Below are 25,984 nucleotides of genomic sequence, written 5' to 3' on the forward strand. Positions count from 1 at the left end.
GTCGGGGCGGGCCCCCCGGCCCCCCCCCCGCGCCGCGGCCGCCGCGGGCGCCCCCCCCGGCCACCCCCCCCCGGGCGGCGACTCCGTCGAGGGTGCTGCCTGCGGCAGGCAGCATATAGCCGCATATAGCCGCCTGCCCGCAGGGCAGCTACCCTCGACGGAGTCGCCGCCGGAGGCACGCTGCGCCACCCGCGTACGCAGCCGCATCGCGTGCGGCGCGCCGCCCGCCCCGCCCCGCCGCCGCGCCGTCACACAACCGCAGCGGTGCCCCGTGGTTGTCACCCGTCACGCGGCGGCTGGGAGTCCGCGTGGCCCAGCGGCGTACGTGGTTCGATCGCTGGCTAAGCGAGCAACAGCTCTGGGCACTAGTGGCCACCGTTGGCGTATCTGGCAGCGCCCAGCGCGCCGTGCGTCTACGGCCAAAGGCGTGTGAGAAGGGTTTCTTACAGGACCCCCAGACGCCTAGCTAAAGGCGATTGCGAGGCCCTGCCTTTAACAATCTCGTGCCGCAAGCGGCGTCAATCTGCCAGCGCTCCGTTAAGGCAGCAACTTGTAGAAGCAAGTGTGCCCTGCAGCCCAAAGACTGCATCGCTGGTGAGGAGAAAGGGTGCGGAAAATTTTCTAATATAGCCGCTAGTGTCGGCTGCGGCGGTGGGCAACATAGCAAAGGCATAACACGTGGAATTGGACCGGTCAGACGGTCATGAGGTGATCAAAGAGGGTCGAGATGCTCTCGCCGTAGTGGTTGCGGCGGATGCACTCGGCGAAGATTGGCGAGATGTCGATGACGGTCAGCTTGCGCGAGGACGCGCGCTGGGCCGGGGTGATCGGGAAGGTGTTGGTGACGACGATGTGGTCGATGCACTTGGACGACTCCATGTCGGCCAGGCAGCTGTCGGCAAAGACGCCGTGGGTGGCGATGACGTAGACCTTGCGGGCGCCGCAGTTCTTGCGGCAGTGCTCGGCCGCGGCGATGAAGGACGACGCGCGGTCGATCATGTCGTCGATGATGATGGCCGTGCGGTCGCGCACGTCGCCGACGAGCGTGATCATCTTCTCCTGGGCGTGCAGCTCGTCGTCCTCGTCGTCCGAGACCGCGGCGTCGATGGTGCCGCCGAGGGCGTGGTCGAGGTTGGACGTGAGCGAGTAGACCGACGAGCGCATGACGTCGTCCGCGTGCTCGTCGGACGTGTCCTCCGGGCCCTCGTAGTCGTCGTCGACGACGTGGCCCTGCACCACGCGCGCGATGCGCACGGCCGAGAGCGAGAGCGTCTCGGAGCCGTCGCCGGACTCGTCCTCCTCCGAGCCGGCCGCGGTCACCGCGGCCGTGGGCGCGCGCGACACCGGCCACGCGTTCCGCCGCCGCTTGTCCGTGTTGATCATCGCAAAGTTGATCTTCAGCGCGTCCGCGAGCGCCGTCACCCGCTTCGTGCCGCCCGGGTTCTTGGACACCACGACCGCGTCCCGCCAGTCCTCGATGTTGTGCCGGATCCACCGCGCCAGCGTCGGCGTCGCGTACAGGTTGTCCACCGGCTTGGTGAAGAAGCCCTGCATCTGCGACGCGTGCAGGTCCATCGTGATGATGTGGTCCGCCCCGGCCATCGTCAGCAGGTTGGCCAGCACTGCGTCAGCCCCGCCCCCGCGCCCACGTACTCCGCGCGGCGATCGCGCCCCGGTGCCGCTTCATCTTGGACTGCTTCGAGTACGGAAAGTACGGGATGACCGCTGCCGTCAGCGCCGCGCCTGCGCCCACTTGCCCGTGATCTTGTTGGCCGACCCGCCCCGGCACGCCGAGATCATGATCAGCAGCTCCATGATGTGGTCGTTGACCCGGGACGACCCGCTCTGCACGATGTAGCAGTCCTCGTCCCGGATCGACTCCCCGATCGAGACCGACGTCTCGCCGTTGGCGAACTTTTGCAGCGTCACCGCGGCGGGCTGCACCCCCAGCCGGTCGCACACCATCTGGCCGAACTCGGGGTGCGACGACCCGATAAACACCTTGGATTTCCGCATCGTGCTCTCAATTACCCTTGCCTGCTGCTTCTGGGGCCCGCGGGCGTCTGTGCGGTGCGTGGAGTGCGCGCGAGTGTCCGTCGACGGTGTCCGGGGCGTGAAAATTTTGACCGTTGGAGATCCGGAGGTGAGCGAGCACAGGTCCCGCGCGCTGTGCGCCGTGTGCCACAGCTGCGTTGTGGCACGACGCTTATGCGAAACCCCTTCGCTTCTGCCCGCCCTCCCCCCCGCCCGCACGCTCCGGCAGAGAAAACCGAGCGATCAGCGCGCAGGCAGGCCCAGAACGCTGCAGGAACGCGTGAGAATGATGTACGTGGCCGCCGCCGTGCCCGGACGCGTGCGGCGCGTCCGGGCGCCCGCCGCCGCGGCCTGACTGACCGCCAGGGCCAGATCCGACAGCCCCCTCTCGGACGCCGGCCGCGGCCGGCCGCGGTCGCGTGATGAGTCGCCGCGCGGCCGGTCGCGCTCCGAGTCGCGGCCGGCGCGCGGCGGAACGCGTTCGCCGGATGGATCGCGCTCGCGGACGCGCTCGCGGTCGTACTCGTCGCGGTCGTACTCGTCGCGGTCGCGGTCGCGGTCGCGGTCGTACTCGCGCTCGCCCACGCCGCCGGCGACCAAGGTACGGCCCTGCCGGACGCGCTGACACAGATCATGGTCGAGCGGCTCACCAAGAACGTGCTGGAGGACCATGTGCACGAGATCTTCGGCGCCTACGGCGAGATCGCGGCCATCGACTTTCCGATGAACCCGCAGAGTACGTAGCCGCCGGGGCCTGCTGACGCAGCCCACACCAACCGCGGCGTCTGCTACATCGACTACGCCGAGCCGGACGCCGCCCGGACGGCGACCGCGCGCATGAACGACGGCTACATCGACGGCGCCCAGATCCGCGTCGGGCCGCCGCGCCGGCAGCCGTCGCCGCCCCGCCGCCGGTTCAACGACGCGCCGCGCGGCCGCGGCCGCGGCGGCCGCTTCGGCGGGCGCATGCGCGACACGTACCGGCCGGCGTCGCGGTCGCCGAGCCCGTACTACCGGCGGCGCGAGTCGTACGGGCGGTCGCCGGCGCGGGCAGCGCGGTCGCCGCGGTCGCCGCGGTCGCCGGCGCGGGCGCGGTCGCCGGCCGACTACGCCGCGCGGTCGCCGTACAGGTGAAATGCTATTTACAGGCCGTTGCCGGCGTATGTACACTACTCGTACCGGCGGTCCAGGAACCGCTCGAGCGGGATCTGCAGCTTGTCAAACATGTCGACGATGGCCTCGCGCTGCGCCGGCCACCGGCCGTTGGCCAGGCCGACCACGTAGACGCGGCCGCGGTCGCCCACCGCAAGCTCGGCCGGCGCGCCTGCCGCCGTGGCGGGCTTGCAGCGGCCGCCGAGCGCGACCAGCTCCTTGGCCGTGTCCAGCGTCTCGGCCGCCAGCACGTACACCCGGCGCAGGCCGGGCAGGTCCAGGCCGCGGACCTGCGGCGCGTGCGCGACCACCAGGTCCGGCGCGGCCGCGTTCTCGGCGTCGTCCGCAAACAGCGTCCGCAGGTCGACCGGCCCGAACTCGTCCGAGGCCAGCGTCTGCGGCGCCGACAGCTGCAGCACGGCCGCCGAGATGCCAAAGTCGCGCAGGCAGTCGACCACGGCCGACCGCGACGCCGACGGCGGGATCACGACCAGCCCGCGCTTGACAAAGTCGATGCCGTGCACGCGCGCCACGGCCACCACGTACTCGTAGTCGACGTGGCCCGGGCCGGTGGCGAAGCCGGCCGGCGCGGCCTTGGCCGCGCGTGCCGCGCCCGCGTCGGCCACCTGCTCGGCCACGGACCGCGTCTGGCCGGCCAGCCAGGCCGGGTCCGGCCCGTCGTACGCGTACAGCGCGGCCGCGTCCAGATCGGCCAGCGTCTCGGCCGCCGGGTCGTAGACCACGCAGCAGAACTCGGTGTCGGCCACGGCCCAGCTCTGCCGGCCGCCCAGGCCGTACACGTCCGTGTGCAGCTCCGGCGTGGTCCACTTCATGAGCTCGCAGAACCGGCGCAGCCGCGAGTTCAGCAGCGCCGACACCGCCACAAACTGCAGTGGCACATACACGCCGGCCCGGGTCAGCGCCACACGCCGCGCCCGCACCATGTGGTCGATCAGCCGGTGGCCGGCCGGCGGGTGCTGGCGGTACTGGCGCACCTCGCGCTTGCTGGCGTCCGACGCCAGCGGCCGCACGACCGCGTCGGCCTCGTCCACGGCCAGGGTGTTGATGTGCTCGAGCTGGACCGCGTCCCGGTCGGCCGACGCCAGAATGTCCAGCAGCCGCGCCGGCGTCGCCACCAGGATGTGCGGCGCGGGGTGCGTCCGCAGCGTCGCGATCTGCGCCTGCTCGACGGCCGCCGGGCCGCGGTACACCACCTGGACGACCTGGGGCAGCGCGATCGGCGCGTCGCCGAGGAGGCCGGCGATCCAGTCCACGTACTGGAACGCGAGCTCCTTGGTCGGCACGAGCAGCACGCTCGTGGTGCCGGCCAGCGGCCGCCGCAGCCGCGGCGCGCACAGCAGCCACAGCGCCAGCGCCAGCGACTTGCCAGAGCCGGGCGGGGCTTTGGCCACCAGCGAGGTCTGGTCCTGGAAGTTGGCCAGCATGCGCGTCTGCACCGCCGTCGTGTGCCTCACGTGGGGGAACCGCCTGGCCAGGTTCTCGAGCACCGCTGGCCGGATGTTGAACCGCTGCCGTCAGCGCGGCCGCCTGGCCACTTACCGAGAAGAGTTTGCCGGCCCGGTCGCGGCGAGGCCGCTCGCTTGATTCGAGCGGCTGCGCACGCACCACCGGCTCGGACGCCGGGATCTGCGGCCGCCGCCGTCCGACGTACGTCCGCGCGGCTGCTGGCGTCCAGCTGGGGCCTGCCGGGCTCGTAGAAGGGCACATTTGGGCGGCCGTTGGCCGGCCATACCGACCGCACCGGCCGCGTTCGCTGATCGCCCATCCGCGCCGGCCGACCGCGCCGCCCGTCAATGGACTGTGCCACACGGACACGCGCACGCGCGTCCAGCCTGCTGCACTCATGCTTGGGCTCGCTGGTTGGTCTGGTCGTCTCGTGTCGCGTCTGATCTGAAAATTCTCGTGATGCAGGGTAACCGTCGCCGACTTGCTTTTTTTTGCCGGCCGACCGACTCGACCGCTACCGCCGGTCAATTGCTCGCAGCCATGGAGGTCGACCCCGGAAACCCCGACAACCTCTCGGCCGCGGACTTCACGGTCGTGCGCAGCAAAAAGAACCGCCGGAAACGCAACAACAAGCTTGTGTACCAGGAGAAAACGCCGGAGGACCACGCCCAGGACATCGCCAAGAAGCAGACGATCCTGGAGCCGTCGCGGTTTGCGACCAAGATGCTCGGTACGTGTGTGGGGGAGTGCTGCTAACGCCAGCCTCGGTCGCGGCGACCATCGGCGGCCAGAAGATCAGCTCGCTGCGGTGTCTGGCCCTCGGCCGGCCGTCCGAAATCGACATCTCGCGGTTCCAGATGGCGATCCTGTTCCTGCTGGCCGACCGGCTCGACGTCCCCCGGTCTGGCATCACGCTGTGGGACCCCGACTTTGTCGAGGGCGACCTCGCTGTCTTTGCCAGGCTCGACCTCGCCGTCGTCAAGGACATCGACCTCGACCCGGCGTCCACGCTCTTCTACGTCCCCCACGGCCCAATCTTTCTCATGGACCAGCTCATGTCGATCTCGGCGCGGTGGATCCTCGGCAACGACATCATCCAGTACGAGAACAAGCTCGCCGAAGACGTCAACACAAAGTACCCGTCGCTCAAGCACGCGATCGCGCTCGCCCGCGCCAACGACGCAGACCTCCCGGCCGGCCCGGCCGAGGTCTGGGCGCGCGAGCGGTTCGACGACGCGCTCTCTACAAACACGGCCTGGTGGCTCTCGGTCAACGACCTGGCGATGCACTGGCGCCGGCGTTAGGGTTGTATTACACCTTTCATTAAATCAAACAAAATTATGGTAGCGTAGCGAAACAGATATTAGACATCGCTCTAGGATTGTGCGCCTAGGCCGCCTCGTACTTCTCCCAGTTGTCGAGAATGCTGCGGATCTTGGCCGAGCCCGTGAGGTCGTAGACCTCCTGGAAGTACTCCTTCGAGATGCTGAACGGCTTGGCCGTCAGGTTGGGGATGTACTTGCCGATCAGGTTCGCCGGCTTGACGGCCTGCTGCGGCAGCTTCTTGAGCAGGAAGCGGTTGAACGGCTTGACGCCGCTGCGCAGGTACGACGAGTGGAACGGCACCGAGATGCCCTTGAGCGGGATCGTGGCGAAACCGCGCTCCAGGTCGATCGGCTGCGGCTTGGCCTCCGACTTCTTGGCGATCTCCTCGACGATCTCCGACAGCTGCTCCTTGACCTCCTCCATCGACAGCGTGTTCATCAGCTTGTCCAGGTCAATCTTCTGGATCTTCATGAAGTTGAGCACGTTCGTCAGGGAGTCCAGCGCACGGAGATCACCCGCAGTCACGTACTGCGAGTTCTCGACGTTGTAGTTCACGATCTCCAGGAGCCACTGCGTCTGCGCCGAGATGTGGTCCACAATGTACCGCAGCGCGGCGTCGTTGAACGTCTTCGAGATACGGCTCGGGTTCACTGCGCACATGCCGTAGTTCGACCGGCCCAGCGAGTCGCGGGGGACGGCCACCTGCATCGTCATGCCACGGTAGAACACAACGTCGACCAAGCTCTCGATCGGCATAACGTCGCCCAGCGCCGCCAGCGCCGAGTACTCTCCCAGCGAGTGGCCGGCGTACGTGCAGTCCGCAGGCACCAGCCCCTTGGCCTTCATGTCCTCGAACGAAGCCTTCTCCATCAGCGTCAGCGCCGGCTGCGTGAACTGCGTGGCCGACAGCAGACCCGTCGGAGACTTGAACGTGTACGACGTCGTGGTGTCCGTGATGCCCTTGAAGATTTTCTCCGACTTGAGGTTGCCATCGGCATCCACCGACTCGAAGATCATCGACGTGTAGTTGTGGCGAATCGCCTTGCCGCGCGGGCCACCAAAGTGCACCGTGAACTCCTTCGGGTTGTTCTTCACGATGTTCACAATCGAGAAGCCGTAGTTGTTCATGAAGTGGCGGTCAGCGCGGTCCCAGACCTCACGCGCCACCGGCGACGACTCGTACAGGTCCATGCCCATGCCCTGCTCCTGCGAACCCTGGCCAGTGAAGATGTACGTCGACACCGGCTGCTCAACCTCAGCCTCGCCAATCAGGACAGGCTCCTCCGTGTCCTTGTTGTACGTCTCCACCTTGATGATCTTGCGACCAGCAATCATGCCGACGTGCTGCAGCTTGGTCTCGATGTTGTCGTTGGGCAGAACCATGCCGACGAACTGGCAGGTGAAACCACGGACCCGGTTGATGTTGTTCTCCGCAGCCCACGTCTCCACCAGGCTACGCACGGCAGCCGATGAAAACATGCCGTGCGTGATGTTGCCCTTCAAGTTCGCGTACGCCGCAAAAACGCGTGAAACGTGGATCGGGTTGTAGTCACCCGACACACGCGCGTAACCCTCGTTCGACGCCGGAGCGCGGTAAACAAGCTCCGTGCTGCCGTTCAGCGGGATGCTGTTCTCAAACAGGATCGGCTGCTCAATCGTGCTACCGTTGCGCTGCAGGTAGTCGATCACAGGGTTTCCGTGCGACTGCTCGACCTCGTAGTCGACCGAGCCCACCTGGATGACCTCCTTGGACGGCAGCTCAAGCAGAATCTGGCCAGTAGTCTTGACCGACTGGAACACCGTCTTGTTCTTGTATCTGACAGTCGTGTGCAGACGGAACGTCAGGGTCTGGCCAAGCAGCTCAATGGTAGGGTCGTTCAGCTCGAACCACTCCTTGGATCTGAGGATCGAGACATCCTTCGACGACTTGAGCGAGATCTGCATCGGCAGCTCCGACTTGTGCTGGAACGTGTTCTCGAAGTCGGTGTAGTTGCCACGGTAAAGGAACTGGCTGGTGATCTCGATAATCGGCTTGCCTTCGCTGGTGACAACACCGCTCACCTCGACCATCTTGCCAGACTCCTGGTTCAAGATCGCGTTGATCTTGGCAGTAGTCTTGGCAACCATACCCTTCTTCAGGGGCTCAGCACCAGGCAACATCTTAAACGAGTTTGACAGGTGGACCAGGCGCAGCAGGTCGCCGTCAATCTCCTTGGCGAACAGTGCCTGGATGATAGCCTTCCAGCTGACCACAATGGCGTAGTCCATAGGAGCGTAGGTAGTCTTACCAGGACGGTCAACAAAGGCCTCGCCGTTGTTGCCAACAGCGTAGACGAAGTCAGCGATGCCCTGGCCAGTGATGGAACCATCACCGCCGTCAATCTCCTGGTCGACCTTAAGGTTGTACGGGTAAGGCTCGTTGCTGCCGAACCACAGCTTCCAGTAGAACTCCTTGATGCGGAGGTTGCGACCCTCCATAACCTCGTGGATTGGCGCAAAACCGACCGCGGGGTTGTAGGTGAACTGCAGGGTCATGCCAACAGGGACACCCTCAAACGTTCTGTCGTCGTAGAGGATCATCTCGATGACATCGTCGACCTTCTTGGTGTCGATAACGACGACATCCTTGCCATTGATGGTCTCGTGCACCACAATGCGGGTCTTCTCAACGTCCTCAGGGTTGAAGATCTCAACCTTGATGCCGCTCGACGGAGCAAACACACGCTTCAGAGGGTTCGACAGGTACTTCTTGTCCTGAACAAAGATGTCCGAAGTGAACAGAGCGTGACGCCAGCCGAGCTTCTCACCACCAAGGAGACGAAGCCAGTCGTCAGCCTCAGGCAAAGGACCGCTGGAGCGGAGCTTGTAAACAGTCTTGCCAGGCTCCGACACAGCCGTGATGGACGACTGGTTCACCAGAGTCTCCTCGACTGAGACAATGTCCTTTCCGCCGAAGTACTCCGACGTGGGAATAGCGGACTCGTCGCCACCGTACACATCAGCCGTGAGAGACTTAATGTGAGCCTCGTGAATACCATCCAGAATATCCTTGATAGGCTCGTCAATGGCAGTGGTGTACTTGACGGCAACAGGTCCCTGCAGAATACAGGTACGCTGAACATCGGCACCGACAACAGCGGTCAGGTCCTCAGACTGCCACAGAGAGTCCTTCTTGAAGTAGAACTCGAAGTTGTCATCAAGAACCGGCACGAACGGCACCGGCTTCTGGCCACGTCTCATCGTCAGCATCAGGAAAAACTCCTTGTCCTGAGCATTGATCAGCTGAACCTTGGCCTCGGGGTAAGTCGACAGAACGTTCTCGATAGTCTCGAAGGGCTGATCAAGCTGAGCGTACGACTGCAGAAGCGAAGCCTTGCCCGTGGAACGAGTGAAACGCTCCTCAATACGACGGATAAAGTCGCCAGTCATGTTACGGAGCGAGGCGTCGATCCAGCGGCCCTCAGCCTTGACAAACATCAGTTCGACCAGGCGGTCGACAATCTGGCTGTAGGTCATGTCCTCGACGTCGACAGACTCGCCGTTGGCATTGCGACCGAACCAGGTCTTCTGGAAGTCGGCGTTAAGCTTCTTGATGATGTAGTCCTTCTTGGCCAGCAGAGCAGGCAGACGCTTGGCCTTGGGCAGGCTGAAGATGGTGTTGTCCATCTCCTTCCAGAAGATAACACCACGAGTGGCGATCTTGTGAATCGGTTCACCCATCTCCGACAGGACAGTGATGATACCACCCGTGGGGCGATTGTAAGTCTGCTCCCACTGAAGGTCGTCCACACCAGGCGCATCAAGGATGGCCTTCTTGGCACCAGGCGAAGTGTGAGCCTCCTTGGCGGTCATCATTCTGGAGCCAAGCATGATACCGTCAAACGGCATCGGCGGGTGGTCGTACTTCAACGCCCACTGACCCGTCAGGTATGGGTAGGTGTCCTCTGAACCACCAAATCCAGAACCGGCGACAAGAATGATGTTGGAGTAACGGCGAATCTTGCTGTACATCTGAAGCATGGGAGCGTGGAAGTCCTCAAACGAGTGATGACCACCGCCGCGACCACCAGTCCACTGAAGGATGATAGGGAAGGTCGGGTTGGCCTGAGCAATGTTGATGACCTGCTGGATAGCGTCAGTCGAACCAGGCTTCAGACCGAGGTGCTTAAGGCCGAGTTCAGTAATGTACTCGTTAGCAACCTCGATGGAAGGGACGCCGGCTCCGATAGTGAGGCCCTGGATGGGCACACCCTCCGAGCGTAGCTTCTTGATAAGAGGAATAGCCCAGTTCATGGCACGCGGGTTCACGTAGATCAGGTTGATGGTGATACCAGCACCAGGGTAGATGTCCTTCTCAATCGCCTGCAGAGCCTTGGTCATCGCCTCAGCGCTGAAGTAACCACCACCGCCCAGCTCAATGTGGTAGCCAGCGTTCATGGTCGCGGCGACGAAGTCGGCTGGGACGGTCGTCGGGGTCATACCAGGGACCATGATAGGAGCCTGACCCAAAAGTCTGGAGAACTTGGTGTCCACGAAAGTCTTCTTTCCAGCCTTCACGAGCTTAGGAGCAAACTCCTTAACCCAGTCAATAGCAAACTTGACCGCGCCCTCTTCACGGTCAAACAGCTCCGGCTTGTAGCCAAGCTCCGGAAGAGTGCCCTCAAGGGCACCAGCCAGGATAGTGCGAACACCGGTACCATCCTTATTGCGGTGGGTGAGAACACCGAGGCCGGAGACACCACCAGGACCAAAGTCCAGAATATGAGTGGCCGTGAACGAGGTCGCAATCTCCCAGTTGACCGGAAGCGAGGTCACGAGCTTGACAAGTCTGGGGACAACCTCAGAGTCCTCAACAGCCGAGGTGTCACGGATGTCGTGGCCGTCGAAGGTGTCGTAGACAGGGATAGCCAGGTCGGACGGCTTGATGACGATATCTTTGACATCCTCGAGAATAAGGCTGTAGGCGTCCTCAAGGTAAGGTGAGTGGAAAGGAGCCGTAATGGGCAGGAATCTGTTCGAGAACTTCAGCTTGCGCTGCGAGTACGGAACTCTGTTCTGCTCAAGACCAGTCGGCGCACGCGACTTGCGCAGCGACAGGTTCAGACCGTACAAGGATTGCGACGGTCCAGTAACGACCATGTTGCGTGCACCGTTGACAAGCGAGATGTATACATGCTTCTCAGTGGGCAAATGCGTGTTGGTAGCGTCAACGTGCTTCTGAACCTGCGCCCGCGTCAGGTCGCGGACAGAAAGCATAGGAGTGGGCTTTCCCTCACCCTCCTCAACCGAGTCCTGCAGAACCGTCGGGGTAAGCGAGGTTCTAGGATAGACCTGCTGTGACCGGCAACCAATCCAGAACAGAATCTGCAGAGTCTTGTCGGCGATCTCGTAGAACGACTCCCACGAGTCGGCCGCAGAAACAGCCGCGGCAGTGATGACGCCCTGTGAGTGACCGGTAGTACCTAAGCGAGAATTAGTAACTCAATTGCAATAGATCCACTGTACTGGAGCAGCGCAAGCACAGGGGTAATCACCGACTTACCAGACAGCGAAGTTCTCAGCTCGCCGGGCGTTTTGCCGAGGACAGCGCAAGTAGCCGCATAGTGAGTAAGCTGGGTCAAACCAATGAGGGGCAGACTGACGGGGGCCGACACCAGGTAGTCGAGATCAGGCGTCGACTCAGGCTCGCCGAGCCAACGCATGACATCAAGGCCATTCGAGTAAACCTTAGCAGTCCGCTCGTCCTTGGCAAGAACAGTAAGCTTGGATGCACAGAACTGGACAAACTCCGAGACGAGGCCGTTGTACAGCGAGTAGACCTCACGGAGCTCGTCAAAGTACTCCTCGATGTTTCCCTGGCCACCGAAGATAGCGTATACCGAGGCATTGCCTTCGGCAACGGTTCTGAACAAGGCCGACTCGTGGGCCTTAATAGGTCTGTTGGCGGCTAACCGCGCAGCGTAGTACGCTCTGATGACATTTTGGCGGTTGCCAGTGAGGCCCGGCAGCGATGCTGCCAGGACGTGAACTTCGTTACCGCGCAGGCACTGCGCCTCGAAATCTTTCAGGACGACAGTCAGGACGTCGTCGTAGTGAGTCGGGTTCAGTTCGACCTGTTTAACAATGAACTCCAAGAAACGAGCAACCAGCTCAGCGGTGGAAGCCGGGATTTCCGGGTCCTCGATTTCCTCTGCGTCGGCCGCCGGCGCCGGCGGCAGCGTGCTGAGAAACTGGTCGCGGAGCTGCATCGTGGACACATACATCGTGCTCGACACGAAGAAAGGGTGCTCCAGCGATCCAAACGACACCGTCAGCGGCCGCAGCGACGACGCCGAGTGTGGAGTGACCGCACCAGTCTCAGATCCTCCGTACATCGTGTTTTGAGAATGAACTATGTCGCGAGTATGAGAGGGAGGGTGTGCACGGGGGAACTGGTGAAGGAATTGTGGAACGGAAAAAAGGGAAGGAAGGAAGGGAAGAAAAGCGGAAGAATGGCGGAAGAAAAGAGAATTCGGATCGCAGACAACAGCTGGAGAGTGATCGTAGGGCCTGGAAAGCGAGTATCAAGCAGAGCTCCGGAGTCTAAAAAAATTACGGCCGTCGCGATTGTTGGAAGGCGTGTCTAATCAGGGTAAAGTTTAATTGTTCCCCGAAATGTGCAAACCGGTTTACTAGCCACAGCACTCTTTTGGTGAAACTCTCTTTGGGTCCGTATAGGTCCGGCTAGGACCACCCCAACTACGACCTTTCGCTGACTGTGTCCGCTGCAGGTCCGCCTGGGTCCAGGACTCCCAACGCTGCTTGCTACATACTTGCATGCATCGATGCCGCCTTAACGCATATTGGGGCACAAGTCTCTCCGGACGGCGAATAGCTGCCATTCTAAAACAATCCGGACACAGTACTCAAAAGCATTAGCTCTCAACATGTCATGCAGCTACCAGCTGCATCGCGCAGACCGCCGGCGCTGCCGTCTGAAGTCGGGTGCCTGCGCATATGTTTCACGCAGAGAGACACTTATGTGCATTACCCCAACACAACACAACAAAATATGCGAGCCGTTCCTTTATCACGTGACTGAACTCTATTGCGCCCCCGGTCCTCCATGCCGGGCCTTCGCCTCAGGGGCGCCCCAACGACGCGGTGACCCAAGCTGGTGGCAGTGCTTCGCACGGCTTCCACGCCGGCGGCGACTGTCTAACGTTATCTAATCGTGGCCACTGCGCCCGGTTGTTTGGACCCTCTGTTGAGCACTGTCTTGAATACACGACGGAGCAAGCCCGGAGCATTGCAACGGTGTGCGTGGCGAGTTTCCTAGCCATGCTTGTCGACGGCCGCCCGAGCAACGGCCGCTTTACGCGCACGCGCTCGTCGGCGTCCGCCCGGTCAACCGGATCAACGCTGACCCCCGCACGCAGCTAAATCGGCCAGACTCCGGCGTTTTGCCAGCCCAACAGCTATCCGGACGTAGTGGCCTCAAGCTGCAGAAGACCTTACACTCCCCATCAATGCGGCCTACGCGATTGAGTCAGCTTCGGCTCCGTTTGTTTGGGCTGTTCCTGGTCTACACATACACCATTCTGACGGTTATCTGCGGCTGTCGTAATTATGGCCTGTCCTGGACTTCGGCACCAGCCCCTGCTCGATAAAAAAAAATATTGCACTCATGACGCGCGAAAGCCCCAGCGTGCAGGTACCCCATCGTCCAACATGCCCCAGTGCATAAATTGGATACCGCACAGCGGTCCCCAGAATAATGCAGTGTTGCATGCATCTACTTAGTATCAGCCGCCCAGTACCGCCCGTTATGACGCGTCGTCACGCTGATTGCAAGCGGACGTGTCGGTAAAAGTGTCCGCTACTGGATTTAAGATCTTGTCGATCTACACAATAGCCGCACAAACTGTAGCAGAGGGGCCAGCTGATAGCAAACAAACCGCGCCCTGTTCGTGTTGGGCGTGCGGCAGTCTCGCGTCAGTCCCAACCTCGGCACCTGGTCCACCACAACGGTGCCGGAGTGCCAAGACCACCTATCAAACAATGCTGATTCCGCTCAGTAGGATCAGGCCAGCATATAGGTTTGGGGCATGCAGGCAGTGACTACCATTAAAGGCTGGTTGAGCGGTCACTCTCGGCCATTCTGTTTTGCGGACAATTATACATGCGAATTTTAGTCCAATGATTTACACGCAATTGAGCTGACAGGATGATGTCTATTAGTGCTGTGCGATGGCAGCATTGTATCGTGATCGGCACAGCCGGTGCCTGTGGCGTACTATCTACAACGACATGAGCGCGGCTGCATCGCCGTAACGATCTACAGGTATACGGCCAGGTCCAGTAATTGATCCAAGGTTCGCGCGCCGCCACCTCCTAGCTAGAAGCAAGTTCACTGTGCCGGCGTGTGCGGTCCGAGGGTGGACGAGACTGTGGCTGCGTAGCCCGCACGGTCGCCGACTACTGACCGGCGGATGACCGGAGCCGCAGCATGCTGGGGCACAATCACGACACATCGATGGCTATTAACAGACATGACCGGCATCGATTTGGCGCCCCTCTTCACGGAAGACATGCATTTTGTGGCTGTCAATACTGGTGCTCGTGTGCGGCCAGACAAATCTTACTATCTCCTCACGCGCTGACACCAAGTTGCCCCAACGGTAGCTCGTGGGGACCCAGTGAGAAAAGGGCCTTTACGAAATTATCCGTGCCGACCACACGCACTCGGTCCCGGAACGTGTCCGAGTCCGCTCCGGCCCTGACCCTTGCAAGTTTGTCAAAGTGCCCCGGTGTCACTCCGCGCTGGTCGGGCACTTTGGGGTTCCGCCTGCGTCCGATCTCAGGTCTATGCCTATTTCATGTATTCCATACGTGTTACCATAACTAAGCTAACCACTGCGGGAAAAAAACCACGTAGCCAACTGCGTTGCCTTGCTTGGTTTGAGCGGATCGTCGCTTTTCCACTTGCAGTGTGCTCGCACATCTGTATTTGTTGAATACAAATTGTGCAAGGCGAAGTAGAATGGTTAGAGTTGGTAGCGCCCCGGCTAGTCCAAACGCCGTTAGGTGTGTGGCTATACGTACTTGCGTACACCGTCTACTGCTCGGGCGAGCGACACACCCGGAACGGTAAAGTAAATTTTCTCCGATGGTACCCCAAAAAAAGGCTGAGGCGTATATACCAGGCGAATCACGTATTTGCTAATAAAATTGTATGTGTGCACTGCCACATGCAGGTACTCTGAGTCTACAATTTTTGAGGCGTTTGGGTCACCAGCAGCGGACCTGACAGGACCTCGCCAATGCACCAAGAATCCCACCAAAATCAACCCAAAAAATCCAACCCAATTTACTAATACTTACGACAAAAAATAATAATTGTGAACCCAAGCAACTGATCTTCGGCAGTTTGCTTGTCTATCTGCTTTGCGCTTCCGCTTCCGCGCCGGTTCCTTTTCTTACTTCCCTTCCCTCCTCTCTTTTATTTTTTCGGTTGCTCAAAAGCTCTTCATCTCCTATATTCCCGTGTGCCCTCCTGCTCCCTCTTCCTCCTCCGTCTATCACGCACAGTATTGATCATGCGTCCCGAAACTGAGCAGGAATTGGCTCACATCCTCCTCATCGAGCTTTTGGCCTACCAATTTGCCTCGCCTGTGCGCTGGATCGAGACGCAGGATGTCATTCTTCAGGAGTTCAAGTCGGAGCGATTAGTCGAGATTGGCCCTTCGCCGACGCTCGCGGGCATGGCCCAGCGGACCCTGAAGGCCAAGTACGAAGCCTATGACGCTGCTCTGAGTCTACAGCGTCAGGTTCTGTGCTATTCCAAGGATGCAAAGGAAATCTACTACACAGCTGAGCCCGCCGCTGAGGCGGCTCCGGCCGCAACCGAGGCCGCCCCTGCCGCTGCTGCTACCGCTGCTGCTGCTGCCGCCCCGGTCGCGGCCGCCCCGGCGCCCTCGGGTCCGGTCGAGCAGATGGCTGATGAGCCCGTAAAGGCTGTCACCGTCGTTCAAGTCATTGTTGCACAGAAGCTGAAGAAGCCCATGGACCAGGTGCCGCTCACAAAGGCCATCAAGGATCTGGTAGGCGGCAAGTCTACTCTCCAGAATGAGATCCTCGGTGATCTTGGCAAGGAGTTCGGTTCGACCCCCGAGAAGCCCGAAGAGACCCCGCTCGATGACCTGGGAGCGGCCATCCAGAGCAACAATTTTAATGGCCAGCTCGGCAAGCACTCGACCTCGCTTGTGGGTCGTCTCATCTCATCCAAGATGCCGGGTGGTTTCAACATGACGTCGGCCCGGAAATACCTGCAGGACAGATACGGTCTGGGACCTGGCCGCCAGGACGCGGTTCTGTTGCTTGCAGTCACTGCTGAGCCCGCGGCTCGTCTGCCCTCGGACGTCGAGGCCAAGGCCTACCTCGACAGCATGGCTACCAAGTACGCTGCTACTGCTGGCATTTCGCTTTCCGCCGGTGCCTCCTCGGGTGGCTCAGGTGGCTCGGGTGGTGTTGCTATCGACTCGGCTGCGTTTGAGGAGCTCACCAAGGATCAGACCAACCTGGTCAAGCAGCAGATGGAGCTCTTTGCTCGCTACCTGAAGGTCGACTTGCGTTCGGGAGACAAGTCGTTCGTCAAGGAGCAGGACGTCTCTGCTGCCCTGCAGGCCCAGCTGGACCTGTGGGTTGCTGAGCACGGCGACATCTACGCCGCTGGCATTGCCCCGGTTTTCTCGCCCCTTAAGGCGCGTGTTTACGACTCGTCGTGGAACTGGGCTAGACAAGATGCCCTCTCCATGTACTACGATATCATCTTCGGCAAGCTCTCGGTCATCGACCGTGAGATCGTGTCTCAGTGCATTTTGCTCATGAACAGATCCAACCCGACTCTGTTGGAGTTCATGCAGTACCACATCGACCACTGCCCCGACGCTCGCGGTGGCACCTACACTCTGGCCAAGCAGCTCGGTCAGCAGCTCATCAACAACTGCAAGGACGCCCTCGGAGTCGAGCCTGTTTACAAAGATGTCATGTACCCGACCGCCCCTCAGACGAAGATCGATGAGGCCGGCAACATCAAGGTTGAGGAGGTCATCCGGCCATCGGTCCGCAAGCTTGAGCAATACGTCAAGCAGATGGCCGGTGGTGGCAAGATTACCGAGAACAGAAGCCGCACGAAGCTTCACTCGGACCTGAGCAAGATCTACAAGATTATCCGCCAGCAGCAGAAGCTCAGCAAGACATCCAAGCTGCAGATCAAGACCCTGTATGAGGATGTCATCCAGTCGCTGAGCTTCGGCAACGTCTCGGAGAATGTCTCGTCTTCGCCGAAGCGTTCGAAGAAGCACGGCAAGGTCGTGAAGAAGTACACTGAGACTATTCCCTTCCTGCACCTCAAGAAGGAGGAGGCGCACGGATGGGAGTACAACCATGCTCTGACTAGCACGTACCTTGACTGCCTCGAGCAGGCGGCCAAGTCTGGTGTTAGCTTCAAGGACAAGTACGCCCTGATGACAGGTGTCGGCGCCGGCTCGATCGGTGCCGCTGTCCTGCAGGGTCTGCTTTCGGGCGGTGCTAAGGTTGTCGTGACCACCTCTCGCTACTCCAAGGAGGTCACGGAGTACTACCAGGCCATCTATACGAAGTACGGTGCCACTGGCTCAACTCTGATTGTCGTTCCTTTCAACCAGGGTTCGAAGCAGGACGTTGATGCGCTGATCAACTACATCTATGGCAATGGCAAGGAGGAGCTAGGATGGGACCTCGACTACATCATTCCTTTCGCGGCTATCCCCGAGAATGGCCGTGAGATCGACAACATCGACTCGAAGTCCGAGCTTGCTCACCGTATCATGTTGACCAACCTTCTCAGAATGCTTGGTGCTGTCAAGACTCAGAAGGCAGCCCATGGCTATGAGACTCGTCCGGCACAGGTCATCCTGCCGATGTCGCCGAACCACGGTCTGTTCGGCTCTGACGGTCTGTACTCAGAGTCGAAGATTGGTCTCGAGACTCTGTTCAAGAGATGGTACTCTGAGTCGTGGGGCTCGTTCCTTACTATCTGCGGTACCATTATCGGCTGGACTCGTGGCACTGGTCTCATGAACCAGAACAACCTTATTGCTGAGGGCATTGAGAAGCTTGGTGTCCGTACCTTCTCTCAGCAGGAGATGGCCTTCAACATCCTTGGTCTGATGTCGCCTGCCATCGTCAACCTGTGCCAGATGGAGCCCGTCTGGGCTGACCTGAACGGCGGCATGCAGTACATTCCCAACCTGAAGGACATCTCGACTAGCATCCGCAAGGAGCTGCTCGAGACCTCGGAGATTCGCCGCGCTGTTGCCGCGGAAACCGCTATCGAGTTTCAGGTTGTGAACGGCGCTGAGGCTGAGCGTCTGCACAAGAAGGTTACCGTGCAGCCGCGTGCGAACTTGAAGTTCGAGTTCCCGACTCTGCGTGACTACAACGAGTTTGAGGCTCTCTCGGACCTGCGCGGCATGGTCGACCTCGAGAAGGTCGTTGTCGTGACTGGTTTCGCCGAGGTCGGTCCCTGGGGTAACTCGCGTACCCGTTGGGAGATGGAGGCCTTTGGCTCGTTCTCGCTCGAGGGATGCATCGAGATGGCCTGGATTATGGGTCTGATCAAGCACCACAACGGCCAGCTCAAGGGCAAGATGTACTCGGGCTGGGTTGACACCAAGACTGGCGACGCTGTCGACGACGTTGATGTCAAGGCCAAGTACGAGAAGCACATCCTTGAGCACTCGGGTATCCGCCTCATTGAGTCGGAACTGTTCAACGGCTATGACCCTACCAAGAAGCAGCTGCTTCAGGAGGTCATTGTCGAGCACGACCTCGAGCCGTTCGAGGCCTCGAAGGAGACCGCCCAGGAGTTCCTGCGTGAGCAGGGCGACAAGGTCGAGATCTTCGAGATCCCCGAGAGCGGTCAGTGGACTGTGCGCTTCCTCAAGGGTGCCACGCTCTACATCCCGAAGGCGATGAAGTTTGACCGCCTGGTGGCTGGACAGATCCCGACTGGCTGGGACGCCCGCCGCTACGGTATCGACGAGGGCACGATCAACCAGGTTGACCCCATCACCTTGTACGTGCTCGTGTGTACCGTGGAGACTCTACTGGCGGCCGGTGTCACCGATCCCTATGAGTTCTACAAGTACATTCACGTCTCGGAGCTCGGAAACTGCACCGGTTCCGGTGTCGGTGGCCAGAGCGCTCTGCGTGGCATGTACAAGGACCGCTTCATGGACAAGCCGGTGCAGAAGGATATTCTGCAGGAGTCGTTCGTTAACACGATGTCGGCTTGGGTCAACATGCTGCTGCTGTCGTCGTCGGGTCCGATCAAGACTCCCGTCGGTGCGTGTGCGACGTCGATCGAGTCGGTCGACATCGGTTACGAGACCATCATCATGGGCAAGGCCAAGGTGTGTCTGGTTGGTGGCTACGACGATTTCCAGGAGGAGGGATCGAACGAGTTCGCCAACATGAAGGCCACGAGCAACTCCGAGGAGGAGGCTGCTCACGGTCGCACTCCCGGCGAGATGTCGCGTCCGACGACGACGACGCGTGCCGGTTTCATGGAGTCGCAGGGCGCTGGTATTCAGCTGATCATGACTGCCAAGCTCGCGCTCGACATGGGTGTTCCGATCTACGGTATCGTCGGCATGACGTCGACTGCTACCGACAAGATCGGCCGGTCGGTGCCGGCTCCTGGTCGTGGTATTCTGACCACGGCGCGCGAGAACAACGCCAACAAGTTCCCGTCGCCGCTGCTTGACATCAAGTACCGTCGCCGCCAGCTGGAGCAGCGCAAGAAGCAGATCCGCGAGTGGACTGAGTCTGAGCTGATGTATCTGCAGGAGGAGGTGACGGCGATGAAGTCGCAGTACAAGGAGGAGTTCGACGAGAAGGAGTACCTGAAGGAGCGCATTGCGCACCTGGACGACGAGGCCGCCCGCCAGGAGAAGGAGGCTCTTGGTCTGTGGGGCAACGAGTTCTACAAGAAGGACCCGAGAATCTCGCCGATCCGCGGTGCGCTCGCCGTGTGGAACCTGACGGTCGACGACCTCGGCGTGGCGTCGTTCCACGGCACGTCGACGATGGCCAACGACAAGAACGAGTCGCTGACGCTGTCGTCGATGATGGAGCACCTGGGCCGCACGCGCGGCAACCCGCTGCTGGGCGTGTTCCAGAAGTACCTGACCGGTCACCCGAAGGGTGCTGCCGGCGCGTGGATGCTGAACGGTGCGCTGCAGATCCTCAACACCGGCATCGTGCCCGGCAACCGCAATGCGGACAACGTCGACAAGAACCTGGAGCAGTTCGACTACATCCTGTACCCCAGCCGCAGCATCCAGACGGACGGTATCAAGGCCGTGTCGGTGACGTCGTTCGGTTTCGGCCAGAAGGGCGCGCAGGCGATCGTGATCAACTCGGACTACCTGTTTGCCACGCTCGACAAGGCCACGTACGAGAGCTACAAGGCGCGCGTGGAGACGCGTTACCACAAGGCGTACCGGTACACGCACAACGCGATGGCCACCAACACGATGTTCGTGGCCAAGAACGACCCGCCCTACACCAAGGAGCAGGAGGGCGTTGTGTACCTGGACCCGCTGATGCGCACGTCGGTCGACAAGAAGACCAACACGTACGCGTACCTGGACAAGCCCGCGGCTGCGCAGACGCCGGCCGAGAAGCAGACCGAGGAGGTGCTGTCGAAGATGGTGTCGACCGTGACTGCGCCGGGCGGGTCGAACGTCGGCGTCGACGTCGAGTCGCTCGAGGCGATCAACATCGACAACCAGACGTTCCTGGACCGCAACTTCACCGCGGCCGAGCAGGAGTACTGCCTGAAGGCGGCCGACCCCAAGGCGTCGTTCTGCGGCACCTGGTCGGCCAAGGAGGCTGTGTTCAAGGCTCTGGGCGTGTCGAGCAAGGGTGCCGGCGCGCCGCTCAAGTCGATCGAGATCGTGCGCTCGTCGGCCACCGGCGCGCCCCAGGTCGTCCTGCACGGCGACGCCAAGGACGCCGCCGACAACGCCAGCGTCAAGGAGGTCAAGGTCAGCATCAGCCACAGCGAGTTCCAGGCGGTCGCCGTCGCGATTGCGGAGTACTAAGTGCTCGATGGCAGGAGAGGAAAAACCACAGGGTGGATGTAACAGCTAATGATCCTTTAATTTTGTCCCTTTTTTTGGTACCCGGTGCCAATGTAGGTTGTACTTTGTAATTGCTTCACATTCTTTATATATACGTCTAGCCAATCTATATATTATATACAAACATTCACGGCCAGTCTGTGCCGAGCAGCTCGCCGACCAGCTTGCGCTGCCGCCGGTCGGCGATGTCGGACAGCCGGACGAGGACGCCGGCGGCCAGCGACCGCGTGTTCTCGTCGGGGATGGCTTCCCAGGTCTGGCCGAGGTAGTTGCGCATGTCGACGAGCTGGCGCGGCCACGTGTCGACGAGAAAGTCCTCGGACGTGACGTTGAGGATGACCACGACGGCCATGAGGACCGCGTCGAGGATCGACGCGTCGCCAGAGCCGCCGGCCAGCGACGTCCGCGAGACCGACCCGAGCACTATCCGCCAGAGCTCGTCCGTCATGTCGCGCTGGTCTGGAGACAGCACGCCGGTGGCGTGGACAATCATGGCCAGGGTGCGCACGTAGTGGCCGCGCAGGATGTCGCCGGTCGAGTACGGCACGTTGCAGAGCGGCCCGTACTGCGCGGCCAGCGGAAGGAAGACGTCGGCGGCGACGACCTTGGCGTACGCGATCTTCTCGTCCGAAGCCGTGCGGCCGTTGTCGTACTTGGCCAGGAGCTTGTTGGTCGCGGCCGACGTCGTCTGCAGCCGCTTGGACATCCACAGCACCCGCCCGGCGGCAGGCGCCGAGACAGCGCTGCTGGCGGGCTCCAGGGCCGTGGAGGAGCCCAGGAACTGCTCGGCGCGGTCGGTGATGGAGGCCAGAGCGGTCGCGTGCAGCCGTTTGATGTCGTTGGAGCCGGCGTCGGCGAGCCAGCGGCCACGCACGTCTTCGGGCAGCTGCTGGGACGGAAACGACGTCGAGAGGTCGACGGCGGTGTCGAGCGCGTCGCCGGCGTCGAACGAGAGGCCGGCCGCCGAGATCGCCGAGAGCACGAGCAGTTTCTGCTGGAGCGAGAGGTCGCCGACGGTGGCCGCGCGGGCCAAGAGCGGCCCGACAACGTCCGGCGCGGCCAGCAGAAGCGCCGCCATGGCGCGCGTCTTGAGCAGGTCAAAGTCTGCCATCTCGTACTTGTCGTGGAGGCCGGCCAGGACGCCCGCGAGCTGGGCAGCGGCCGCCCGGACCTCGGAGCCGTAGCCGCGTTTGCGGGCGATCAGCGGCGCCGCGTGCGTCAGCGCCAGTTTCTGCTTCTCGAACGACTGGTCGTCGGTCAGGTACGCCACAAGCTCGCGCACGTAGACGGGCACGGTGGGCCGGTTGCGGGAGATGGCTGTGGGGTCGTCGTCCGAGTCCTCCGAGTCGTCGAGCGTGAACGGCACAAAGTCGTCCTCCTCGTCCGAGTCGTCGCTGTCGTGGGGCGCGGCGGGCAGCGCGGCCGGGCGCGCAGGCCGGGCGAGCGCGACGGCCGGCGCGGGCGCGGGCTTGATGCTGAGCGCGGCAAAGTCGTCGTGCGGCTCGTCGCGGACGGCAGCCAGCGCCCGCCAGCGCTCGAGCTCGTCCGACGCGTCGAACGCCAGCGGCGGGCCGCCCGCGCGCGCGCTGACGGCCTCGGCCACGGCCATGCCCATCGTGCGCACGCGCGCGGACGCGGTCTCGAGGTGGTTTGAGACGGCCGCCAGGTAGACGGCCGAGTGCGCGAGCGCGGCCACGGCGGCGTCGCTGCGCCGCGCCAGCAGCAGCAGCAGCGCCTCGGTCTGGGCGTCTTTGCGGGGCAGCGGCGTCGTGCGCACGGCCAGCTTGTCGGCCCACGGCACAAAGATGCGGTCAAAGGTGGAGTCGTGCCAGCCGCGGCCGGCAGCGACGGCCACCAGCACCCGGCGGACTGCCGGGCCGCCCGACCCGGCCAGCAGCTGGCGCACGACCGCGTCCCGGTGCAGCACAAACCCGTCGAGCAGGAACGCGGCCGCCGAGATCTGCCGGGCGGACGCGGTGGCGGCCAGAAGGTCGTCGTCCAGAAACCGCACCAGCGCCGTCGTCAGCGCCATATCCTCGGCCAGCGTCAGCTCGCGCGACACCGCCTGCAGCCGGGCGACGGCCGCCGGCGTGGCCAGCAGCGGCCGCAGCAGGTCGCGCGGTGCGCCGAGGTGCAGCGCGCGCGCTGTCAGTCGCGCAAGGTCCGGCAGCGGCACCGCCGCGACCGCGATCTCGGCCGCCAGGAACCGGGCGTATGCCGCGCCGTCGCCGGTCCACGCCCACGTGCCGCCGCCGACGGCCGCGCACGCCTCGGCCGCGGCCGCCAGCAGCCGGCCGCCGCCCAAGAGCGCGATGGCGTCTCTCCAGCGGGCGCCGTTGCCGCCGCACTGCGTGTGCACTTTGGCCACGATCCCCGGCCGCAGCACGGCCGCCAGCAGCCGCAGCAGCGGCTTACCGCGGGCCGGCGCGCTGCGCAGCTGCACGGCGATCCCGTTGAGCCCGGTCACCGACGCCAGCGCGGCCAGAACGAGCTCCAGGACCGTGGCGCCGTCTGCCGTCCAAAGGGCGTCCGAGAAGTCCGGCACCGTGTGCGTGAGCACGGCGGCCACCACAGCCGCCGACGCCGGTCCCGGCGCTGTCTCGCGCTTCAGCGTGGCCGCAGCCACTGCCAGCGAAGGCTGCGATTTCAGGATCGAGGCCGCATTCTCGCCCGAGGCTTTCTCGACGTCTGCACCAGCCATCTGATCCGGGCCGTCGGCGATCCGGGCCATCGGCGATCCGGACTGCGGACTGTTGCGCCGGTCTGGTGCCGTCGCGTATGTCTCAGCTGCCGAGCGGAGTCGGTGATTCGGTCTGTCGAGTCGACTCTTCGTGGCTTCGCAATAAACTCGATTTCCGTACTTAGCATTTTTGTCCACGCGACGCACTAGTCCCCTCATCACGGTCGCAGTCTCGGCCCCGGGTCTCACTGGGTGTCGTCACGGTCTCACCGGGTCACCGGGCGCGGTCTCACCGGGCCACCGGCCCGACGGTCTCGCAGCTGTCGCCGGCCAGCTTTGCTGCGCCGGAGCGGGGGTCGGGTAGCTGTTGCGCCGCACGTCGTGCGGCTCATAACCGCCCCTGCTCTCACGCCCGCGAACCTCAGCCAGAGGCGCGCGACAGGCGCGCGGCGCCCGCAGGACAGCGTACTCGACGGAGTCGCCGCCTGAGGCTTGTTCACAGCCGTTGGCGAGCCTCCGGCGGCGACTCCGTCGAGGGTAGCTGCCTTCGGCAGGAGCCGCACAGCGTGCGGCATATAGCCGCACGGACCCCAGGCTGTTGCCGCCAGCCCATTCTCGACCTGCCCGCAGGGCAGCCACCCTCGACGGAGTCGCCGCCGGAGGCTCGATGCGTGGCCGGTGGGCGAGCCTCCGGCGGCGACTCCGTCGAGGGTAGCTGCCTCCGGCAGAGAGCCGCACGGCGTGCGGCATATAGCCGCACGGACCCCAGGCCGTTGCCGCCAGCCCATTGTCGACCTGCCCGCGGGGCAGCCACCCTCGACGGAGTCGCCGCCGGAGGCTCGATGCGCGGCCGGCGGGCGAGCCGCCCGCGGGGGGGGGCCCGGGGGGCGGCGCGGGAGGCGCGCTCGGGGCGCGCCGGAGCCGGAAAACCCGCGCGGGGGCCGGCGGGGGGGGGGGGGGCCCCCAACAGCCCCCGGCGCCCCCCGGGGGCCCCCCCCCCCCCCCCCCCCCCCCCCCCCCGGCCCCCCCCCCCCCCGCGGGCCCCCCCGCCGGAGGCTCGCGCACCGCCACAGCAGCCTCCGGCGGCGACTCCGTCGAGGGGGGCTGCCCTGCGGGCAGTCGGCGCGCACCCAAGCCGCACTCCGTGCGGCTCACGTTACACCACCCACGCCCGCCGCAGGCCGGCCGCCTTCCGTAGACTCGCCGCCCACCCCGCCCCGGCCCACGCCCTGCGCCAGCGCTACGGGCGTCCGCCGCGTGCCTTGTCCAGCAGGCGCGCGAGCCGGGTGGGCGCGGCGTGGCGGCCGCCGTCCGCCTGGTGCTTGCGGATCTTGGCGAGACGCCACTCCTGGCCGTCAGCCGCCGACTGCGCCTCGCGCTCGGTCTTTTTGGCGGTGCGCAGGGAGCGGCGCAGCTGCTGGTTGCGCGCGTACGGGTCTTCCCAGTGCTTGCGGTTGTGCTCGTAGAGCTCGGCCAGCCGCTCGGAGCGCGCGGCCTGGTCGCGCTTGTCGGCCGCGGCCTTCTCGACGCTCGCAAACGCGTCCGGCGCCACGGCCTCGCCCGTGGCCGGGTCGATCTCCGGCGCGCGCGCGTGCAGGGACTCGACCTTGATGGCGCCGATCTTGTCGCCGTCGTAGTCAACGACCTTGGCGCGCGCGCCCGACACCACCCTGTACCGGGTGTTCTGCGGGTCGGTCTCGATCTCGTAGTGGTTCGCGCAGAGGTGGCATTTCATGCGGAACCGGAAGATCGGCGTCGAGAAGTACGCGCCCACCTTGGACTTCTCGGCGTTGAAGCGGGTGCCCTGGGCGACCAGCGCGGCGCACTGGTCGCACCAGACGTCGAACGGCAGCTCGAAGCGGGTCTAGGTCAGCGGCGCGGCGGGCGGACGTACGATCAGGATCCTGCGTCAGCGGGCCCGGCGGCGACTTACCCATCCTTGAGCTTGGACGCGCGGCTGCCGAGGGCATGGTGCTTGCCGGCGAGCTTGTTGACGCTGGTCTTGCCGTCGTAGTCGGGGGGGTAGTACTTGTTGAAGCCTGGGTCAGCGGGCCCGGCGGCGACGTACCTTGCATTGGGGGCCGGGGAGGGAGCGGGCGCCGGACGACGGCGGCGCGCGCCGCACGCCGTGCGGCGGCGGCAGCCCGGCCGGGTA

General features: G+C 63.1%; 7 protein-coding genes across 7 annotated transcripts; 3 read left to right on the plus strand and 4 right to left on the minus strand.

Moving 5' to 3' along the window:
* Window positions 1-226: 226 nt before the first annotated feature.
* V1510DRAFT_423041 (phosphoribosyltransferase-like protein) lies at window positions 227-2,194 on the minus strand. The gene is made up of 3 exons (XM_066934890.1): window positions 1,758-2,194; window positions 1,654-1,725; window positions 227-1,622 (listed from the first exon to the last, which is right to left on the minus strand). The coding sequence occupies exons 1-3, from the start codon at window positions 2,014-2,016 to the stop codon at window positions 694-696; spliced, it is 1,260 nt and encodes a 419-aa protein (XP_066786763.1). The 5' UTR covers window positions 2,017-2,194; the 3' UTR covers window positions 227-693.
* Window positions 2,195-2,242: 48 nt separating this feature from the next.
* V1510DRAFT_440602 (uncharacterized protein) lies at window positions 2,243-3,168 on the plus strand (the record flags this gene model as incomplete). Its single annotated transcript, XM_066935615.1, has 4 exons — window positions 2,243-2,325; window positions 2,401-2,635; window positions 2,665-2,770; window positions 2,801-3,168. The coding sequence occupies exons 1-4, from the start codon at window positions 2,321-2,323 to the stop codon at window positions 3,166-3,168; spliced, it is 714 nt and encodes a 237-aa protein (XP_066786764.1). The 5' UTR covers window positions 2,243-2,320.
* V1510DRAFT_278712 (P-loop containing nucleoside triphosphate hydrolase protein) lies at window positions 3,001-5,097 on the minus strand. The gene is made up of 2 exons (XM_066930620.1): window positions 4,747-5,097; window positions 3,001-4,715 (listed from the first exon to the last, which is right to left on the minus strand). Exons 1-2 carry the CDS (start codon window positions 5,050-5,052, stop codon window positions 3,204-3,206), a joined length of 1,818 nt encoding a protein of 605 aa, XP_066786765.1. The 5' UTR covers window positions 5,053-5,097; the 3' UTR covers window positions 3,001-3,203.
* V1510DRAFT_423049 (uncharacterized protein) lies at window positions 5,092-6,008 on the plus strand. The gene is made up of 2 exons (XM_066934891.1): window positions 5,092-5,383; window positions 5,416-6,008. Exons 1-2 carry the CDS (start codon window positions 5,113-5,115, stop codon window positions 5,955-5,957), a joined length of 813 nt encoding a protein of 270 aa, XP_066786766.1. The 5' UTR covers window positions 5,092-5,112; the 3' UTR covers window positions 5,958-6,008.
* Window positions 6,001-12,353, minus strand: V1510DRAFT_440608 (acyl transferase domain-containing protein; the record flags this gene model as incomplete). Its single annotated transcript, XM_066935616.1, has 2 exons — window positions 6,001-11,441; window positions 11,522-12,353. 2 exons carry the CDS (start codon window positions 12,351-12,353, stop codon window positions 6,043-6,045), a joined length of 6,231 nt encoding a protein of 2,076 aa, XP_066786767.1. The 3' UTR covers window positions 6,001-6,042.
* A 3,204-nt stretch (window positions 12,354-15,557) lies between these two features.
* On the plus strand, window positions 15,558-23,854 carry V1510DRAFT_408436 (uncharacterized protein; the record flags this gene model as incomplete). The annotated part of the gene is made up of 4 exons (XM_066932450.1): window positions 15,558-21,053; window positions 21,301-22,410; window positions 22,816-23,701; window positions 23,724-23,854. The coding sequence occupies 4 exons, from the start codon at window positions 15,558-15,560 to the stop codon at window positions 23,852-23,854; spliced, it is 7,623 nt and encodes a 2,540-aa protein (XP_066786768.1).
* Window positions 23,855-24,993: 1,139 nt separating this feature from the next.
* On the minus strand, window positions 24,994-25,904 carry V1510DRAFT_432113 (CWC16 protein; the record flags this gene model as incomplete). The annotated part of the gene is made up of 4 exons (XM_066935470.1): window positions 24,994-25,693; window positions 25,724-25,733; window positions 25,763-25,868; window positions 25,898-25,904. The coding sequence occupies 4 exons, from the start codon at window positions 25,902-25,904 to the stop codon at window positions 25,070-25,072; spliced, it is 747 nt and encodes a 248-aa protein (XP_066786769.1). The 3' UTR covers window positions 24,994-25,069.
* Between the last annotated feature and the right edge of the window lie 80 nt (window positions 25,905-25,984).

The sequence above is a fragment of the Dipodascopsis tothii genome (assembly GCF_038497935.1).
Source record: "Dipodascopsis tothii strain CBS 759.85 unplaced genomic scaffold V1510scaffold_42, whole genome shotgun sequence".
Lineage (NCBI taxonomy): Eukaryota > Fungi > Ascomycota > Lipomycetes > Lipomycetales > Lipomycetaceae > Neoaidaea > Neoaidaea tothii.

Bases quoted from the DNA above. Each gene is read 5' to 3' on its own strand.
- V1510DRAFT_423041 (XM_066934890.1), bottom strand. From the start codon at position 2,016: ATGCGGAAATCCAAGGTGTTTATCGGGTCGTCGCACCCCGAGTTCGGC. The intron at 1,726-1,757 runs GCAAGTGGGCGC...CGCTGACGGCAG, and splicing joins GTCGGCCAACAAGATCACGG to CGGTCATCCCGTACTTTCCG. The intron at 1,623-1,653 runs GTACGTGGGCGC...GGGCTGACGCAG, and splicing joins GGGCGCGATCGCCGCGCGGA to TGCTGGCCAACCTGCTGACG.
- V1510DRAFT_278712 (XM_066930620.1), bottom strand. From the start codon at position 5,052: ATGAGTGCAGCAGGCTGGACGCGCGTGCGCGTGTCCGTGTGGCACAGT. The intron at 4,716-4,746 runs GTAAGTGGCCAG...CGCTGACGGCAG, and splicing joins GGGCCGGCAAACTCTTCTCG to CGGTTCAACATCCGGCCAGC.
- V1510DRAFT_423049 (XM_066934891.1), top strand. From the start codon at position 5,113: ATGCAGGGTAACCGTCGCCGACTTGCTTTTTTTTGCCGGCCGACCGAC. The intron at 5,384-5,415 runs GTACGTGTGTGG...TGCTAACGCCAG, and splicing joins GTTTGCGACCAAGATGCTCG to CCTCGGTCGCGGCGACCATC.